The 21,878-nt window shown below is 46.1% G+C and overlaps 1 protein-coding gene across 1 annotated transcript in view; it reads right to left on the bottom strand.

Annotated features, from left to right (window-relative positions):
- cobl (cordon-bleu WH2 repeat protein) overlaps window positions 1-21,878 on the bottom strand; it is a 62,250-nt gene that overhangs the window by 35,267 nt on the left and 5,105 nt on the right. The window contains exons 3-8 of the mRNA XM_060053868.1: window positions 13,449-13,628; window positions 9,889-10,099; window positions 7,257-7,485; window positions 5,473-5,517; window positions 4,716-4,804; window positions 3,745-3,813 (exon numbers count right to left, since the gene is read on the bottom strand). Of these exons, the coding sequence (XP_059909851.1) occupies window positions 3,745-3,813; window positions 4,716-4,804; window positions 5,473-5,517; window positions 7,257-7,485; window positions 9,889-10,099; window positions 13,449-13,628 (823 nt within the window). The remainder of the gene's footprint in view (window positions 1-3,744; window positions 3,814-4,715; window positions 4,805-5,472; window positions 5,518-7,256; window positions 7,486-9,888; window positions 10,100-13,448; window positions 13,629-21,878) is intronic.

The raw sequence follows: 21,878 nt of genomic DNA, 5'->3' as shown, positions 1-21,878 counted from the left end.
TGGGGAGGAGGAGGAGGAGAATGAGGGGGAGGGGGAGAAGGCGGAGCAGGGGGGGGAGGAGGAGAAGAAGGAGGAGCGGGAGGAGGGGGAGGGGGAGAAGGAGGAGGATAATAAGGGGGAGGAGGAGGCGGAGAATGAGGAGAAGAGGGAGGAGGATAATAACGGGGAGGAGAAGGAGGAGAATGAGGAGCGGGAGGAGGAGGAGAAGAGGGAGGAGGAGAAGAGGGAGGAGGAGGCGGCAGACGTCTAAACGCTGAGTCACAGAAGGGCCCTTCTCAAGGAGCCAACTGCCTTAAGCGGGTAACCAATTGGGTGTTCCATGTGTGTGTGCGTGTGTTTAGTGTGTGCGCGTGTATTTATTTAGTTAGTTTGAGTGTGTACGCTTGTGGGCATTTGTATGTGCACGTCTGATTTTGTGCGTGTGCGTGCGTGAAGTCATAGGGCTGAAGCCAAGCCCCAGCCGATGAACTTTTCACACTGCACAGTGCTTGTGTGTTTCACTTCCTTAAGAGAGAGTTTAGCCAGGGAGAATTCAGCTTATGGATCTTATGTTTTTGTGAGACCAGATGGAGCGAGTGGAGGGAAAGAACAAAATAATATCAGGGGGTGTTCTACTTAGACGTGCTGAGCAGGGACAGTTCCTGGAGGAACACTCGAAGAATAGTAAAAAATATCACAAATCAATGCCACATTTTCTCTCTAACCAAGAAAAGCATTTTGGTGCATCTTGAAAAGCTTTGTGCCAATAGATCTGATATGCTCCACAACTGTATGAGTTTCCTCAAAGGAAACAAATCAGAGGAAACGTGTTTCTCATGCCATGTGTTTACCACCAGAACACAGTTGAACAACAAGTGCTGATGCCAACCTCCTTTAATTAAAAGCCAGAGAATACTTTGAACACATTGGCTTTGTGGCTTAGTGTACACGGTGGTTCCTGTCAATGAGGCATGGGACCACATACACACACACACACACACACACACACACACACACACACACACACACACACACACACACACACACACACACACACACACACACACACACACACACACACACACACACACACACACACACACACACACACACACACGTTGAGTGATGTCAGCGCAGACAGAGGCATCAGATTACCTACTCTACCTTGGCTATTATCAGTGAGGGCCTAACCTTTTATCATTGGCCCTAATGGACATTGATAAAGGGATGTTTTTTGTGTGTGTGTGTGTGTGCATTGTGTGCGCGCGCGTGTGTGTGTGTGTGTGCGCATTAGTAGATGTGTGCGTGTGTGTGTGTCTGTGTGTGTGTGCGCGCATCTGTGTGGTCCAATGTAAAGGCTTAAGAGGCCAATCAAGGCCGAGAGATCGAGAGAGAGAGCGAGGGAGAGAGGCTCAGGCCCATAGAAAGCCTACTGTCATGTTGTGATAAGATCAGAGGAGGCCTAAGGTGAAGAACCAGAGGCTCTGCCAATACAGAGCTCTCCCTTTGTGTGGCGCTTGACTCCAGGGTGCTCCGGGGGATTTGAGAGCACGCTGTGCGGCGACCGGGTGACCTTATCAGCACGGCGAGGCCGGCTGGAGGCGCCTGGTTGGCGTCACCTTTCTACCAAAACAAAGACACCGTGTCCACCTCCTCTTCTCCATTGGTTACAGGAGATAAACAAGGAGAATATAGTGCTAGAGGAGGCGCACAGAGACGTAACACGGAGCCTCCCCTCTGGGGGGGATAAGGTAGCTAGGAGGCTATCTAAAATAATAGCTCAGAAAGAGGAAGAACAACAGAGGATAGCAGACAGAGGCTGAGGATGAAGAGGATGATGGTGAAGATGGGGAATGGCGCATCATGCTGTAATCATGCAGACGGTGATGTAGAACACAACGGGCGCTGCGTTGTGTGAAGCATGGGGCACACATAGACACGTACACATACACACACGCTCATACACACACACACACACACACAATGTTTGTCAGGGGGCCGAGAACAAAGAGAAGAAAGCAGCAAAGAAGACAGCGAAGAAGACAGCGAAGAAGACAGTGAAGATAGTAAAGAAGCCAGCGAAGAAGACAGCGAAGAAGACAGCGAAGAAGACAGCGAAGAAGACGGTGAAGACAGCGAAGAAGACAGTGAAGACAGCGAAGACGCCAGCCCTGATGCCGGGATGGACGCGTCCAGAACAGGGCGGCCCTGTTCCCTGGATAACCCAATCAAACTGAGTATTGATCCGAGCCGGGTGCAGATGGCCGGTCAGGTGGGGGTGGGGGGGGGGGGGGGGGGTAGTCTGCCAGCCCAAATGTAATAAAGGGGATTGAGTTATGGCAATAACAGCCAGAGCTCTGCTTAATGCAGTGCCTCGCCCTGCCTGCTCTGGCGTGATGGACAGCAGCATCTCAAAGCACATGATAACCATAACATGTCGCAGATATGTCATGGTTTGGTGTGTTCTCTACTCCCAAGTCCGAAACAAGCATAGTTTTATTCAGCTGCAGTCTTTGGACATGCGAGTATCCAAAGGCCGCTGTGATTCGTTTGCCACTTAGGTACATAGCCGGGAGGGAGGAAAGACTCCGCCCCTTAAAACGGTATGACGGGAACAAGGAAAACTTTAAAATGACATTACGTGACGTTGCAATAGATTTCATGGAACCTGATTTTCTGTCGGCTAATGCACACCCTGATAACTCATAAAAAAATTAAAAAAGCCGAGATTTATGGATTTCTGTCAATCACTGTAAGGGTGATGATGTCCTTAGAGTATGACAATGTGGCGGTGGAACAACAAATGGTCAATTCAACCGTCACATATTAACCCACCTGTCCAAGTATAGAACAACGAGAGAGATGAGACAACCTGCTTGTTGTCTCCATGAAGAGAAAAAAACAACTGATATGTTCTTAAAGGTTGAAATCCTGAGGCTTCAGCGGTTGGATCCTTGTCAGTTCATATTAGCCTTGGCTTACATTTCCCATATATTATTAAACAGGAGAAAGGCTTCTTGTGTGCGTGTGCGTGTGAGTGTGTTAGTGTGCGTGCATCTCCATGTGCTTATCTTGGACGGCATATTGAAATTGAGGAGAAGTCAAAGCAGTGTGCTCCCTAAACTGTCAGGCTGTTGCTGCCCCCTGTAGGGCTGAACGCAGAATAACACCAATAACACTAGAATCAAATCCGCTGTAGGCCTTCATCACAGATTGTGTAATAGTATAGATGAATACAGGTGTGTCTTGTAATGTTAATTATGGCTCTGGTTAAAAATACCAGTGCCCCTACTTAACGACCTACAACTGTGTCCACCTCTTTTGATCCTTTGTGATGAAGGCCTATTCTGCAATATGAAAATAACAAGGAAATAATGAAATTATGAAAGTAATTTAAAAAGTAGTTTTATCTTAACTGGGCACAGAGATACTCAACGGCTGAAACACATCGAAAGTCACAGCGATTGGATACTTGACATGTATTAAGATTTATTCATACTGTGTTAAAAAACGATGCAAGACATAGTACCAAAGGTCATCCCTTATTGTCAGCCTGTTTATTCCAGCATTTTCAAACATCGTCGACCAAGCCGGTATCTAAGCTTCAACGACTCTAGATATAAATGTTGATCCCATCAGCCATTCTGGTATCAGAGACAGAACTGTGCACAATGCAGCTTTGATACATGCTATTACACATGCCACTGCCCCTCGACAAACACAAGTAACCAGGACAGTAGTTAGTAGTTAGTTAGTAGTACTTACGTTGGAGGGTGCGTCTGTACTCTGCATAGATTTAGCATCCGTGCAATCAGTATCCATAGCCTCCTCAGCCTGCAATGGGAAGGCACAGCTAACATGCAGCTTTCACGCAGTCAGCCAATGCAGCAACCTGGGTTACCCTTCCAATGGAAGGAGTGCAGAACGCCACTGACCCCCCCCCCCTTTAACAAATGCCTTCAGGTTGCATTCGTTCTGGGGCAGGGCCCTGTAAATCCCCCTTCAAGTCAGTCTCAATAAGCAGAGGACAGGTGTGTCCAACACTTATTCAGCAGGGGGCCTGGTAACCATAAAAGTCCACAAGGTGTTTTGCATGCGATGTTGTGACACCAGATGACACACACGGCAGACACACAAGTAGCAAGTCCAAATTGAATCAAGCATGCACTCATCTCTCCGAAGTTCTCTACCACAGATGTTTTACACAGAAGTACTTGGTTTCAAATGAATTTTTTAACTTGATGACCTCATGCGGGCTACGGGTCATGTAGAAAATGTGCAACTGGTGCCATCTATTGTAAACTACCGGTAAATCAGTAGTCCCAGTAGTCCAACGGGAGCCTCAACGCTTTAAATCATCAACCTTTATTAGTAGAAGTGGTTCCCATGCAATAAAGGTCTCTGGCATCCATACATGTCATAAACTTGTGTTGAGCCTGTTCTATATAGAGACACTACACACTATTTTGAGTGCCTTTCCTTGTAAACAGTACATCAATGTTATACAATAAAACCACGTTCACAGAGGCAGTTTAGCAGGGTAAACATTGGAGTAGCTCATATCATTCATAAGTATTCTGTACGTTCAATAAGCTAAACGCCCTTCACAGAGGCACAGTGTAAACATGAGTGTAGCTCATATCATTCATTATTATTTGGTACCTGCTATAAGTTACACCAGTGTAATAAATACATGCAATCTACAACAATCATGAGAACGATAATAAGAGGCTTACCTTGGATTTCCTTGAGTTGAAACGGAAGATTCCCAGGAAGCCTCTCTTCTCCGCTGTCCCCACACTGAGATTGCTGGAGCTCATAGAGTCTAGAGACGACAAAAAGCTCAAGTTAAAATGTATCACTAATATAGTCTGGTGAAGATAGAAGTGAGTAGAAAGCTAATTCCTTGATTAGGGGGGTTATTGGGTGCTACTTCGAGGCATTGGGATACAAAAACACAATTCCAATTCAGAATATCTCCAACTTCTTAGCGTCATCTAGATGGGAAACTGGCAGTTACTTAAAACAGCGCATTCCCATTAAAACGGGCCACTAGAGGGCACCATTACATAGCTTGGTTTTTCTTCAACAGTTTCAAACCATAATCTTTATTATCCACTGATGCAATTAACCAGATCATTATGATTCAACAACCCTGTTTTTGGTTTAAGGCAATCGATAAAGCGGTTATTCTCATGCTCATTACACCCCCCATTAAGTTGTTATTGAAAAAAACATCCCAAAATACTGACTAAGTGCAGCTGATATAAAAGCACAAGGGCCTTCTCCATGTAGGAAAAGTGATGGTTAACGCAAGCCCAGCCAACGCCAAACTAAAACCCAATAATTGTTAGTAATGTAAACTGAAAGACATAATGACACACACAAAACACAAAGCAGGTGGTTAATAAGCAGGGTGTGTTAGGATTTGCGTTTCAGCCACAGACCTGGGGAGACTACAGGCAGGAAACAAACATAGTTCCTGTGTAATACCTGAGTAGTTAAGAGCAGGGGCAGAAGCCATTTTAGGCTGGAGTACTGAAAAGAAACAACATCACAGACCATTAGACAGACAAGAGTATGTTTATCCTTTTACTTTTGGCTAATGAAAGTCATAGTATGACATTACTCCAACGTTGATTGTGTTATCGGCCATTTTGTCCGGCGGTGGCTGATTTAAAGACGTCATGAATGTCTCAATCGTGCGTTGTGTTGAAATCGGAATGTCAGTAACTGTATCAGTCACTCCGAATCAACTGTAAATACTCGGGCCAATGAGAGGCAGGAGCTAAAATTAGAAAGTACACATTACATCGCGGTATGACGGAGCCCCGGAGACCGAGGGCAGTCTCTATGGCGATGCATCCTAACATTATAACATTACGAGCTGAACTTTAACCAGTGATGAGACAGCTCATTAAAGCTTACAGGCTCATCCGCGCTCGTTTAATGCTGCTAGCTACCTGCTAGCCGCTATGCTAATACATTTCGTAAGATTCTATTTACCAAGATTCTATTCAGGCATGGCCTTTAAAGTAAAAAAAAAAAAAAGAGATCATAAAACACTGCCAATGTGGAAACTTTGGTAGATGATTTATTTTGATTATGGCCGGGTTATACTTTTATTCTTGGAGAATGTGCTTATGGGTGTACTGGGTAGGGCTGTGTGTGCACCCGACTGTGACACAGGATTCTCAAGTTTACAATAATAGAAACCAGTGTTGCGTGTCGCAAGAGTTTCATAAACAGGTAAAAATAAAAGAGCACACGCCAGACTGCCCGTGGACATATTACTGGCTGGTCAGACCTTCAACAGGTTGGAGGTTGAAAACAGATGCTATCGACGCGGTACTGTCTCAAAGGGTCTAATTGAATTCAGCCAATTCAGGTTCAATGGTTGTTCATCAAGGAACACATTATATACACACTATTATATAAAGTAATCTCTATTTCATTTAGTAGGCTACGTTCATAACAAGGTCTCATGCCTGTACTATCGTTCAAACAATGAACTGCCTTCAAGGGTAGCCAGTTTTTTTTTTTTTTTCACTAATTACTTGGTGGTATTGTATCTTCCACTGACATTGCAAAACTGTTACCTTAATATAAGCAGCAATACATATCACAAAGAAAACGAAAGGATAAGGTTGCAGTAATTGTATCTCGTTGTGGACATAGCCAAAGATTAAATCAAAAGCAACAATCCTTTCTTTGTTTGCACCAGGATTTAAATGCAGAGGAATATACGACTACATTCAGGGATTTGGCCTGGAAACACAATCTGAAGACCTGCCACATAATTTGAGGTCATTGTCAAGGTTTCCTCAGAAAGAAAATGTTAACTTTTCCACCCTGGCTGGTGCGTGGTGACCTCCTTACCCTTGAACATATTCCACTGATATTTTAAGGAAAAAGAAGGTCAAATTGATTAACGCTTGATTGATTCTGTGTCGTTCTTTTTGGTTATTTTCATTGGGGATCTCAAGAAAAAGCTAATATACATCCTCATTTGTTTTCAAATGAGTCCACCAAACGGAGTCCCTCCGAGGTCTTGTTCCCTGGGTTTTTTGGGGGACTATTACTTTCCCTTTCGAGCCTTGAGGGGTATCCTTAAACATGGCCTGAGACGTTTTAAACCCTACGAGACTGTGACCGCGACTAAGACCTACACAGACACAAACCAAAATGGCCTCCCTTGACACCTCCACCCCAGGAGGACTCTGTGCTGTGTGTATCGCTGTGTATGGCTGTGGACGGGCCAGCTGTGTGTGGTTTACCCAGGCTCTGGTCGTGCACATAGAGCTCCTTGATGCCCAGCTGGGCCAGTGACTGGTCCAGGGGCAGCTCGTGGCCGCTCAGGCTGTCCCTCAGCAGCAGCACGCGCGCGGGGTTGAAGTCACACTTGTCGCAGATGACGGGCAGCAGGTCCACCAGGGGCGCCAGAGGGTTGACCCGCACCACCGCCTTCTGGGTGCGGTGGTAGTTCACCACCAGACGCACCGTTTTCTGATGGGGGGGGGAGGGAGAGGGAGACAGACAGAGAGAGAGAGAGAGAGAAAGTATTGTTATTGAAATTCGTCCAAAGCCATTCCAACAAGGAGCTCTGCCACGCCCTGATGAATAAAGATCCAAACAAACGACAAATTAAAGTGTCACAAATCGGGTTAGGTTCTGGGTCTAGTAAGAAGGCATCATTCAGTACAGCAAAGAGCAACCAGAAAACAAAAGTTGCATTTCACTTTTTCACGTGTGTGTGTGTGTGTACGTGTGTGTGTGTGTGTCTGTGTGTGTACACGTGTGTGTGTGTGTGTGTGTGTGTGTGTGTGTGTGTGTGTGTGTGTGTGTGTGTGTGTGTGTGTGTGTGTGTGTGTGTGTGTGTGTGTGTGTATATATATATGTACACAATGCAAGCATGTAAGGCCCCACAGAGCTGCTTGGTGTTCTGTTATTCAGCACGGCCCCGGGCCCTCCATGTTGCCCAGTGGCCCCTTATCACTGAAGTGGCGCAGGACAGCAGCGCAGCATGTCCTTCGCTCGGGATAACCTCCTCCACCACAAGCACCCCACTCAGCAGTCAAGGAGCAGGGGAATCTACCCGGTGTAGTACTTGAAGTCTACAACTCGCATGATTTGCTCCGCGTGTAATCATCACATCCAGATGAATGAAGGCATGTATGAATAAATCGGACCAATCATCATCGCTATCAGCGCCGCACTGTTTCAGACGCCAAGGACAGAGTTGTGCTCTAACTGCCGGAAATTAGTTAAGAGTCGGACATGAAAGAGTGATGACTAACAAGATCTGCAGGGACACCGTTGGCCTCGTGGACCAGGGCCATGTGTGGGGGTCAGAGAGAGAGAGAGAGAGAGAGAGAGAGAGAGAGAGAGAGAGAGAGAGAGAGAGAGAGAGAGAGAGAGAGAGAGAGAGAGAGAGAGAGAGAGAGAGAGAGACCCTGAGAGGAGCACAGGAATAATGCATGGTAACTAAAGGTGAGGAGCTCATCAATTATTTACAATGAAAGAGAGCTGAGGAGACGAGGGGGAGAGAGAGAGAGGGAGAGAAACGAGGAGACGAGGGGGAGAGAGAGAGAGGGAGAGAGACGAGGAGACGAGGGGGAGAGAGAGCGGGGGAGAGAGAGAGATAGAGACGTTGGGAGAGAGAGAGAAGAGCGAGAGAGCAAGATAGAGACATCCGGAGAGAGAGAGCGGGAGGAGGATAAAAAAAGAGAAAGGAAATGAAAGGGATAGTATTATCGGGAATGAGAACAATGAAGAAGGGAGGAAAGGTTAACCGCACAGATTGGGCAACAGGGAGAGGAGAAAGAGCGCAGGAAAGTACGTGAGAGCGATGAGACGAAGAAATGCACACTGAAGCCGCGGTGGGTCAGCGGGGGCTGAAGCGGCGTCCTACCTTGGCATCGGCCCTGAGAGGCTTGGCTGGCCTCGCTCCCTGCCAGCGGACAGCAGGGGAACAGACAGAGGGTGGGTGGGTGGGTGGGTGGGTGAGCGGGGAGTTGGGCCAGCAACGGTGTTACGCAAGATCTAAAATGCTGTTGTTATGTTATGTGCAACAAGGGGGCTACTGACAGCTGCAAGCGCGGGTCGATAAAGAAAGGCATGAATAAAAGAAAACCATAAAATATTAAAACACATGCAAAACTGTGGAGAGCGATCTATCAGTGCATTCTTAGCGCAAGAGGCTTTAGGAAGTTCATGCAGGGTGATGAACAGCAAGTCTAGGTCATCTTCTGGCATTTAAATCTCCATTAAAATTCCACATATAATCAACCCCACTTGCTCCATACGTGTCATGCATCCACTTGCCTTCTCCCCATCCAGCCTGCTCACGCACCACACCCCAAACAACGGCTTCAAACTACCTCCTCAAACCATTGCATAGGTTCCGGAAGACCGACATCCATTAAAATCAGTCATGCACGGGAACGAACAAACCAATTCCAATGAATAAATAAACAAACATCACAGCACACCACATGCAAAGGGACAAACGCTAGGCTAGCCGGGGAGCATGCTGACGCACGCACGCACGCACGCACACGCACACACACACGGACTACAGATGAACAATTGTTTGAATAGCTAAGTCTGGTACATTCACATGTCCCATGCAATAGACAGGTCGATTAACGTACACTGTCCCTTTTAAATAACTTTAAAAAAAACAAACAAGGGGAGCATGCTAACGCGGCGCACGCTGTAGCTACACCGAGGGCCCGCACCCGCCCGCCTGCCTGCCACTCCACCAAGCCGGGCAGGCAGGTGGAGACTGGAGAGCCACAGGTGGAGTCCCACAGGTGGAGGGCGACAGGTGGAGACCCACAGATGGGTGGCGACAGGTGGAGAGCCTCAGGTGTGTAGTGCCGTCCCCGCCCGCACTCACTCACTCACCTCGGGTATCTTGGGCGCCGGCCTGCGCAGCCCTTCCTTCCTCACGTCCTTCTCCTTGATGAGGATGCGGGCGAGGTCCAGGGAGCCCAGCAGCGCGTTGGGCTTGAAGGCCAGCGGGAGGCCCTCCGGGGACAGCAGCTCCAGGGTGTGCAGGGACGGGTTCAGGTGCTGACGACTGCACAGCTCCACCCTCAGGTCCATCAGAGCCTTACTGCAGAGCGCGGGGGAGGGGGGGGGGGGGGGGGAGAGGGGGAGGAGGGGGAGGAGGGGGAGAGAGGGAGTGGGGGATTGAGGGAGATGGAGAGCGGTGGGAGACAAAAGGGGGTGGATTAAAATACGAGTTAAGGACGAGACGAAAGAGAGGTGGTGCAGGGGAAGAGCGGGGAAGTAGAGAGTCCTTGCGGGGCGTTAAGTTACACGGGCCGGTGGTTTTAGCTGTGACAGATGGAGTCGTTGATGCCCCGTACAATGAGAGAGGGTGTAACTCTCCCCGTCTGGTCCTGAAACGAAACTGCTGTTGTGAGCGGTCGCTAATTGCAGAAGACTACAGAAAAGAATTGTTTTAATCGCCAACTCGTTGCGGTGAGCGTAACAGGCACGAGTTGCGGTACAAAGGAACCTGTTTGACATCATTGTGGTGCACACTTTAAATTCAACAGGACTTTCCCTGTCTTCTTGAATTCAGATTACAATCATAAGCACTTTTGTTTTAAAATAAACTTTACATAAACATTCATTTTTTACACAGACAAAACTTGGTTATATGCCATATTTATAAGAATTGCTGGGAAATGTCCGAAAAATCGAAAGCAAACAAGAATGACGGGATAACAGCGGAAGTCACTTATAAATGTTTTCATGATGAAAACACAGGCAGTAGCCAACAACTCACGGCCTCCTACTAACACAAAGAAGTGTGTGTGTGTGTGTGTGTGTGTGTGTGTGTGTGTGTGTGTGTGTGTGTGTGTGTTCTGATGAGCAGTAGGCGGTGGGGTAGTCCTTTAGGGCAAGCTGTCAATCCCAGGATAAAGAGACCAATAGACTGTCGCCATTGCTTTCTGGGAACTGCCAGATCGAATGACAGAAAGGAGAGAGCAAGCCAGATAGATGGAGAGAGGGCCAGAGAGAGGGAGATGGAGAGAGAGAGAGAGAACGAAAGACAGAAAAAGAGAGAAAGACAGAAAATAGAGAGAAAGAAAAAGAGAGAAAAAGAAAGAAAGAAAGAAAGAAAGAGAAAGAGAGAGAGAGATTGAGACCATTGAAAATATAAACACATGGTGCATAGTCCATAGCCAATATACTTAGACAGCATAAACACACACCTAAGGAAAACAAAAATATGGCTTTAAATGCAAACCAACAAGTATAATCTAACAAATGTGTTATAGGTCATCCTTCTGCACACTATTCCCATAAAAAAGTATATATATATATATATATATATATATATATATATATATATTAGTAACTTTGTAAAGCAGACATTCAGAATTTTAACATTGCATACATGAAAAACCCATTCCCCCATCTAGGGGGAATTACCAAAACGACAAGAATAATCTCTCTCCATATAAATCATAACAAAATATTGACAATTCCAAGTAATCACTCCGTAGATATATAAATCATTATTCAATATATTATCAACAGTATGCAATATATTATCAAAAAGTTAACTAAAATGTGACCATATCAATTCAAAGAAAATTAAAGACAGAACGGAGGCACAGAACACGATATCTTCATATCAGAGCATAAAAACAATCTAATCTCAAATTCATTGCATTTAATCCACCTCTCTATGTCAAAAAGTAACCTCCTCGACCATCTTTACAAAAACTATTTATGAATATTCTGATCCATAAACGCTTTTGTCAATCCAAGAAAGTGTACATCAAGCTGATTTTGAGTCACAGATCCAGGCTCTAATCAGCTAAACCAGCTTTAAAGCTGATAGGTTTATAAGCCATAACGTCCTTATCAGTGCTGTCAGAACGCCTCTGACAGCACACTCGACCCCGACTCTCACACGCCACGAGCAGGTGACCGTGATACTGCAAACAGCAGGTCGGGCCCACGTGAATCAGCGGTTTATGACACTATCTTTAAAGAGTCCTGGGCGATTTAAAGCTGCACGCAAACTCGCAGAAAAACGCTTCTTGACGCAATGACTTCACCCCAGGGCAAATTGTCATTTCCTTGTGCTATATTACCAAAAATGACTTTGTTACACACTAGGTTCAGTACCAATGCATCCACAACAAACTACAGATGAACAGACACTATATACAAACCAACCCCCGCCGTAGGGTAGGTTTGATTACAGCGCCCCCTGTCTGTAAGAATGTGCCCCCACTAACCTAGATGGGCTCCGTGGACATCAACAGAAGCCTCTTGTTGTGCTGTCCCAGTGAGGTTACCCCTGATTTTATGCTCCAGAGGACAGTAGCTCATTAGAGACACAAAAAGGCAGAATAATAATAACTCTGTGGAACCACATGGGTTACAGATCCCCGTCTACCAGGGCTGTGTGAGAAACGGATGGGCAGACTTTGCTGTCTGCGGTCTCCTACTTGCAAAGCCTCATTGCCTCCCTGGCAATGCACTATATACATCCAAATATCGTAATTATTTTTACAAGCTTTGACACCTTGATAGTGATGACACACTACATAAACTATAATACAGATTATAAATATACAATTTTATAGCTAATTGCGGGGAACATCTTGATAGTGTGTGCTGGGTAAACAAATACAAGTGTATACAGAATGTACTTTCAGTTCACATGGCCAGGTGAGCTGGCCTTTCCATCAACAATAAATGCTTCTCTCAAGGACAAGGTGCTAGGGCTGAGCAATATATCTTAGCAATTTTGCCCTAAATACAAAGAGCTGATACTGTGGTTGTGGGGGTGTGGGGGGGGGGGGGTCAGTGATTTCCATATAGAAGAGAGAGGAGGGGCAGATGCGCTCGGGATGTAACTAGAATACAGGTGAGTCAGCAGCTGACTCAGGTGTTGTCAATCAGTGATAAACTCGCCTGTCGAACTGCAGTGCTCATCATTTCCTGGGGACTCCCAGGTCAATTTTTGTGTTGTTTACATTAACATTGAGGGCATTTAGCAGGCGCTTTTATCCAAAGAGACTTACAACCGTTCAAACACACATTCACACACCGACGGCGGTGTCCGCCATGCAGGGTGACAGCCAGCTCGTCGGGAGCAGTAAGGGTGAGGTGTCTTACTAAGGGACACCTTGGCACTCGGCGCCGGGGATCGAACTAGCAACCTTCCGGTTAAAAGTCAACCTCCTGAGCTACTGCCGTCCCCCTCCCTTAATAAAGTGTGCGCTTTCGGCTGCTGATTCAGAGACATCCTTTGTTACGGAGGATTGAGAGCGATCCCACGATCCGACATGGATTCACACAATCGTGCATTTCCATGCTATGGAAAAGCAGTAAAGATGAACGAGGATGATATCCAGGATAGGCGTCACAGGTTCATTGTACAGCTCCAAAGTCTCTCTCTCACTCTCTCTCTCTCGCTCTGTCACTCCTACCTGCCGTCGACGGTCATGCTGGTCTGGTTGCCCTGGGGGTAGGTGACGTGCACGTACACCGAGGTCCTCATGGTGTTCTCCTTGGCCCCGGCGCCGTCGGGAACGGCGTTCCTGAAGATGTGGCGCGGGGCGGGCTCAGGGGCCGGGGGGGGGGCGGGGGCCCGCGGCTTCATGGTTTTCCTGGAAGGAAAAGGTTGGGAAAAACGAAATAAAAAAATGAACATTATTTATTAGTGTTGATGTTAACGGATGGTTTGAACCTGGAGGCGGATGTGATGGGTGTTGGCCGAGTAGGAAATAATCAGGAGAGAGTTTCGCCTTTGCTGTCAAGGGGGATTTCTTGACCACGTTGTTGCCGTGGTGATTCTATTAGAGGGTGGGAATCTTTCCGCTTCAAAATCAATTCTCGCTTCAAAAATAGTCCCTAATCAAACTGTAGTACTGATTAAGCACGTAGAGGTGCTTATTTAAGAACGCACCCTAGTTCACTGGGTGCTAAGTAGGGCGATGTTGCAAGTCATGGCATGAAAGCAGAGAAAAGTTTCAATACGATTTTAAATGTTTATTTTTGAAAGTTATATAAACCGATGGCAATAATGTAAACGCCCAAAAGCAAACAGAGGACTGAAGAGGAACAAATTACAAAATAATTGTAATATAGTGAAAAATATGAAATATTTTTAGAAATTGTGTAACAATTCACAATCATAGAAGATAAGGATTGCGATTCTGATTAAATCGCAATTGGCTTTCCTTGTTAGTAATGACCATTGTCACACCTGACGAAGGGAAGGAATTGAAAGGGGTTGATCAAATGAATAAAAAAATAGTCCTAAAGTGATATACTAGTTTAAACATATTATATAGAAGTTTATATCATCAACTAGTATAAAATATGTATAAACCGCAATATAACCATGTTATAACTATAAGGTAGACCTAATAACTGCACCGACGCATAAAGTGTCTTGTTTGTAGCGTTACCTTTGAAGCCGTGCTCACGATGATAAATGTGTGTGCGCTGTGCGTCGGACCCGATTGCAGTGTGTTTGAACAACGCTTGTTTTTTGAACCAACTGAAAGTGCTGCATGAGGCAGAACGACTACGAGTGGAGCCGCCACAGGTGTCAATGACTTACTCCCCTATTATAGCTCACTTCAGCTCAGTGTAATCTGCCCTTTGCATGTCACACTCACACACACACACACACACACACACACACAAACACACACACCCAACAAAAGGGACAACAACAACGCAAACAGCTCACTGTCTACCCACTGTAGAGTGTCTGGGTCTTCACGACTTCAACGGCGACAGAGAAATATTCAAATACGACACCACAACCTTGGATTATAACAGTTGTGTATAATTACAAAAAATAACCTCACATCCAACTCACGGCAACAGCAGCAGTCCTTGTGATTGTGTTTATCTTTCCTTCCAAAGGCAGCGTGCCAGCCAGATTACAGATCCAGTCTCAAGGGCTTGCGGGTACACATATCCGAGCGTATGCGAGTTTGAGTGTGTATGTGTGTGTTTCTCCCCCTCTGATAGCCTCGTGTACTGACTGGTCCGGATATGGTTTTATTCCGTTGGGGGGTGTCGCGTCCTGCGTCCACCTCTGCGTGGTCCAGGAGAGGCGAACGAGGCAGGAATGCACCTGAGAAGGGCCCAGCATGCGGACTCTAACCCGCGCCTGGTTAACCATTAACGGCCAAGTCGGATATGGGTACACTCGCCCGCTGTGACCCAGGGTGGTGTCACTGACCCGTGCGACGGGAGTAGTGGACGGGAGAGGGTGTGTGATCCATGTTCAGGGGCTGAACATGGGATCTGTGGGGAGACATCGATAAATGCCTGGTTGGTGCGACTGGTCAGTCGGTGAATGTGATGGGTTCACCAGAGGCATTGGTCGATCTGTTGTGTTGCGTCAATTCTGAAACCGCTATTCTTCACAAAACAAGTATAATTTATTTGTAGGATGAAGGGCTGAAAAACATTTTTTTTTTATTATAAAAAAGGGCACAGAAGGGGGAATAAATCGCAAAAATAAACATAAGAATAAACAAAGAAATTAAAACGTCGGTATCTAAATCAGCCATCGGACAAATTGTTAGTTTTAAACAATGGTTTCGGCCCAGCATTTCACAATCGGTGCATCCATGCTGCTCTCTGTCAAAGATTGTTAGACGAACACACTGGGAGTATAAGCAGCATTGCATGGCCTTCTGTAATAGTTGTGTATAAAGCGTTGGCACTCTTTGCTGAGCCACTGCATATGCATTTATACATTTCGTAAGTGTGTGTGTGTGTGTGTGTGTGTGTGTGTGTGTGTGTGTGTGTGTGTGTGTGTGTGATGTTTGACAAACAGAAAATGCAGCTGATATTGATCTTTCCATAAGCCAAGGTTTTGATTTGTGTGGCCCCTCTGTGAGTTGGATGTCCCTATCCCTCCAAGGCTATTCGTCACTCAATCTCTCCCCGTTCTCCCTTTCTATGGGTCACACGCACACACAGACCCACACACAAACAAAGAGTTCCTTTGGAAAAGGCCGGTCTCCCACAGAGTCTGAGAGAGAAAACAGATTAAAGGGAAAGGAAAGTGTGTGTGTGTGTGATTGTGTGTGTGAGTGTGAGTGTGAGTGTGAGAGAGCGAGAGAGAGCAAAGCAGGAAACTCAGTTTCTCATCTGGCAAGGCCAGGGCAGTACCATCTGAGCCTCTGCACTGACTGGGTTACAAATGGGATCCCATAGGTCACACACACACCTGACTTTTGATGCGTGTGTGTAAAGTCGTTTGGTGGGAGGGTACTACAAACAGACCTTTTCAGAGCCACCCTGTTCTGTGCACTTAACTTGAGTGACCAGAAGACATGCCCTTTAACAGCATACTTCTAAGTCTGAGTCCATTAGCTTTTCACTTTGGTGTTCATTTCAGAACTTTACAGTTCAATGATTTACCTTCCTTACCCACTGTTAATTATCATTAGAAAACCGTTAATATAATATTGGGTGGGTAAGGAATACAGGTAGACATTCTCATCAAAGTTGACGGTCACATCTGTAATCTGAATCTCTTTCATTGTCAGCTTTATTAGTCCCTCATACAGTTTGTATCTAACCACACAGCTTGTGGTTAGACAGATGGCCTGGTAGATGGACAGACTGATGGACACTAGAGAAGCATTAAGCCCAGAAGGTCACAGCGTTTGAGGAACAAAACCATCACCGTATAAACCATCAGATGACCTTGATAGCACTCAAAACACTGAAAATAAAATAAACCTGACTGTGGAAAGAAACTTTAAGGCAGCCTTCATTCTGCCCGTGGAAATAACTCAAGTTAAGGAAGGTCTAATTGAAAAAATTGAACTTATTCGTCACGTTTGGGAGTGAGCTTTGTAGAGGAATGAGGCAGCTGGAACATATTCAAAACAGTGAATCTTTCCCACTGCAATGATTTATAATCCGAGCATCACCATAACGCTGCAGTCTTGTAATATGCAGTTGCGGCTAAATTAGAAAAACAAATAAATGCTATTTTCAGTGCAGCGTGGTGTGATGCTGGGGAATGGCCACAATAAGGGGTTGGCCATCTCCAAAGTCCATTAACTAGACCGCAAGACTGATGAACGGAAGCTATTCATCCGGTCAGCAGGTCAGGGACACGGGTCAGTCAGTAAACCAAGTGAGGTGCACCTGTCAGTAATGGGTGTGTGTTTATGTGTGTTAACAACGGGGCGTATTTACTGAGAGAACAGAGACCTGTAATTGTCCCAGACAGCGCAACATATATTAACCCTCCCTGAAGCACTAATAATTATGAGATTTCACTGAGTATGTAATTAACTGACGGGACTAAAAATGATATCTTAGAGATGTTAAAAAAGAGAATGACCAAGAAACAAACCACAAACAGACAGGGAGAAAGAACGAGATAAAGTTGACACTGGTGTCTGGTGTCCTCAATAATATGAAAATACACAAACACACGGACAACCACAGAAACACACACACACACACACACACACACACACACACACACACCACCACCACCACCACCAGCGGCTACATAGCCCGTGGCTTAGCGTTGGTGCTCAATGTGGTGTCACTGCATCCCCATAGCAACTTGTATTCACCCACTTCTTGGCGGGGGCGGAGCTAGTCAGCATGCTGGACCCCCCTTGGTACAGTCCAGCCCCATACCCTCACACAACAGTGCACCTACATTCAGAAGTGTGTGCCTGTGGTGTTTAGGTCGGGTGATGGGGGGGGGGGGGGTGTTAAGTGAGGGAAGGGAGTCACGGAGAACATTGCAGGCAGGGCATTTGTTTGTGGTTGCTAGGAGACAAAGGCAACTTCCTCGATTCTGCGGTACGCCTTGATGCTCAGATTACCGGTCATGCGTGCGGTTAGGAGCCTTGCCCTTCTCCGGATGGCTGGGTGAGCGTGCTGCTCCGAGAGGCATTTCTTCCGACTGCAACGTTGGAAGCCGTCACTGACCATGGCCTCGCCTTGGTCTTTATATAGCCCCACCAAATACCGCAAAGATCACATGTGCATTGAACCTGGGATAGCATCAACGTTTATCTAAATATATATTTAGAATATTTAATCTCAAAATATAAGTAAAAAATAGACATAACTGTAGAAGTACCAAGCGAATAAGAGTGCAATACTTATTGACACTTACATTGAAAGAATTGTTGTCCTGCCAAGAAGTAAAATAAAAGCGTAATGCATCAGGGGAGACTCACTTGAATAAACCAGAGCTCGCTGGAGGAACTAACGCACACTAGTCAACGCAACTGTGACACACAAGCGCTCCAGCATGTGACCGTTCTCTCCGCCGACTAGCCCAATAAATTCCATAATAACACACACACACACACACACACACACACACACACACACACACACACACACACACACACACACACACACACACACACACACACACACACACACACACACACACAACAGTTGATACAAGCAGATGCAGGCACAGACCCTGCATTCTCTGGATCTTTAGACTGGCCAACTTGAGATCAGTAACCCAAGACGCCATGTTGGCATTGCAACGCAGTCTCCATTTTTCTTGGTGACTCACCCGACCTGAACCCATAGTTGCATGTACATTCAGGTGGTAGGTCTTTATTAATTCAACCCACATGAGGTTTTGCATGAAACATTGGCAAGGGACCAGGTGCTCAGAACATATGTAGCACGATGGGACATATGTAGCAAATCCTTGCTATTAAGCAGGCACCACGATATCAACGAGTCTAACCCTAACCCTCTTCAGTCTGGTCTACTGTCTAGTCTAACTAATGTACCATTTAAAAACAAACAGCTTGTTCCCCATAGGACTAAAATAAAGTAAACGAGAACGCAGCTTGAACACCACTGTGAGCCTCGTTGGAGCCCAGTGGGCGATCTAATTTAACAACACAACAGCGCAGCTACTAAAGTGATTGTTTCTCCCTGGGACCAATTAAGGCTGGCTCCAGTAGGCCTCCGCCGGTGGAGCGCACGACACCGGAGGTGGTAACATTGGGCCGTTTACAGGTGCTGAGGGGGCAGACTGACTGACACTGTCAGCTCCAGCTCCCTCGCTCCCCCCTCCTCACCTCTCTCTCCCAGCCAGCCAGCCCAATAGATACAGGCAACAAACAACTTTTGTTAGTTGTTGTTGTTTGTGCCCGCGCTTTCCTTCCTCCCACGCCGTCTCTTGGCCGTTCCAGGCAGAAGTTTATTCACCCAGTGCCCGGGCACGACAGCCAACCAATACCAACTGTCACGTTGGACTGTCTCGGAGAACTGCCTAATAAATTGACAAGACCCACAATAAGGTCCAAAACATTTTTTTATCAAAGGAAAGTGTTCATTTAACATCGGTTTAAACTGAATAACTAGTAGGGAGAATGGAATAGAACATTTAGATCACCATTTGCTTTCTTTAGTATACTACTTTATACAAATATAATTTTAAATGAATGGTTACAACCACGGATCATAGCAATACACTAATAAAAAGCTCTCTCAATTGACCAAACATATAGTCACGGTTAAACCATCTTCATAAACATATATATCCACTGGATGGTCTGCATCAAAGTGCCATGTGTAAAAGCATCACCAACACAAGCGGTACATTCAGTGTTGGTCTCACCTGCTGGGTAAGAACAGATGGTTCTGCATTCAAGCCCTGGACCCATCCCTGGAGTACGAGCATCGAGGAGCCACTTGGTATGGCAGACTGGGTCCCCTCACATCAACCCACCAGCCCCTTTAATTACTCTCACACAAAGCACCTAGTGTGCCAAGTTTTCTTGCAGTTCACTTATCTGTAAAAATGTCAGAGGACTCCCTACATAGCATATCTAATGATCGCACTTCATTAGATGTTAGAGTTTCATTACACCAAAAGATATAACATCAGATTATATTATGTTTCCATCTCATTTGATATAATCCCTTACTATGACAAACATGCATGTCATGTCAGTTATTCAGACGACACAGATATCAACCCATAGTGTATTCGCTGAGGAAAAGACCACGGACCACAGGGTGAGGGAAGAAGGAATCAAGTGGGGAGGAATCAAGGAGGGAGGAAGCGAGGCGAGTGGCTAGGGGGTGGGTGGGGGGGTGGGGAGCCCCAGGGGGAGGGATGGGTCAGGGTGGGGGGGGCTGCAGGAAGGAACGGAGTGGCTTAATGACAGGAAACAACAATCAGCGAGTTCTCTACTCCCCAGCCTTTCAATTACACAGCTTCTGTTGGAATAAGCCGGGGGAGAAACTGGGACTTTGTTCTATCTTCACAGTTACCTGTTCCACTGTCGCAATATTCACGTGGGGGGAATTATTACTATATTTAGTTTTAAAAATACTTTAATGTGGTCATAAACCTAACAGATACAAAGTTGTATGTCGATAAATGAAGATATATAATTCAGGCAACACAATATGTTGGCAATACCTCAAAAAAGGGCAAGTCAGAAGACAATCAATACGAAACTTAAGAGCAGGAGAAAAGCTTGGTGTATTTTTGTTGCACCTATTTCTTCCAAAATTTCTGTAGTTGTTTTTGTATCAATATTTCTAAATAGAAGATCCTATACGTTCTGATAGGTATTGCCTTTAAATATGTATACATCTCAAGCATAACATCACACAGTTGCCCTGGCAACAATGCCTGGGCATTTAGGGCTATATTTGTCAGGATATGAACAGTCACAGAGTGATCAAAGCCGTCCTGAATAGTGCCGGAGAACATGCACTCATTTGTGGCTGGAACCTCGGCCCATCAGCCCCAGTCTCACAGATGATCCTACTGCTCTTCAGTCAGGGCATGCCAACACACACACGCATGCACACACACACCAAACACACGCACGCACGCCCAGGGTTGACATCCTCTCCCACTAACCCACATACCACAGCAACAACCATCTGACAGCGGGCTTCCAGAAATAGGTGGCGGCCGCAGCAGGCCGGCTGGGACAAGGGCTGCCAGACAGCTCCCCTGTACTGGACAAACACGGCTGGTAATGCCGCGATACTGCAGGGACCGCCAGTACGGGCCAGATGCCCGACCCCGGGTTTGCTCAATTGACCAACTTCCCAGAAACCTCCATGACTGAGAGAAGTTATTTCAAATGATGGTTGTTTAGTGTTCAGCCCGGCAAAATGTGTCTCAGCCAAGGCTTTATGAAGGCAGTGTTCTGGACTTCAACAACAACCGCCCGATACTTGAAGACAACGCCAATGTTTGCATCGAAAAAAAAATAGTTTTTCTATACAGTTTGCATTCAACCCTTCACATGTAATAATCAGGAAACAAGGTTTAGCGACATTAGGCTCCATCAGTAATCGTTTCCTCTCCTTTCCAGTCCGATCACACTGCATATGCTCTCTTCTCAAATGTAAATGCGAGGCACTCGCCTTAGGAAATCTATATTTACAAGGTGATCTCATCAAGGTATTTCATCCGCACCCCTCTTGATTACCATACTCAAAGCCTAGCGTCAGCACTTTAAACCATATGTCTGGCTGATGTGGACTCAGTGGCAGACATGTACCTTTTCCCACTGCCAACAATGTATGGGCCGGGCCGGGCCGCCCTGCTCCAGCGACCTGATTCGACTCTGGTCAAATATAACCCTCGTTCACAAGAGGAAGCTCTCGTTTCATGATGAAGAGACAGCGGTTAGGTTTTAGTTTATTACCTGAAATGAACTATATATGCTGTCGCCTACCCTTAGCCTCCCTCTCCAGGAGCTGTCCAGCATTAGCTGTAGATTGTTCTAGACCTCTACAATGAGCTGCTGTGTTGGTCCTACTGCTGGCTGTGGGTAGGACTCTGAGACCGTAGCTGTACTGTAGACACAGGCCAGTAGTTCAAAACCAGCCGTTTTTATAAC

This window comes from Gadus macrocephalus, chromosome 6 (assembly GCF_031168955.1).
Source record: "Gadus macrocephalus chromosome 6, ASM3116895v1".
Classification (NCBI taxonomy): domain Eukaryota; kingdom Metazoa; phylum Chordata; class Actinopteri; order Gadiformes; family Gadidae; genus Gadus; species Gadus macrocephalus.
Note: the sequence above shows the minus strand (reverse complement) of the source record. Positions and strands in the feature narration are given on the sequence as shown.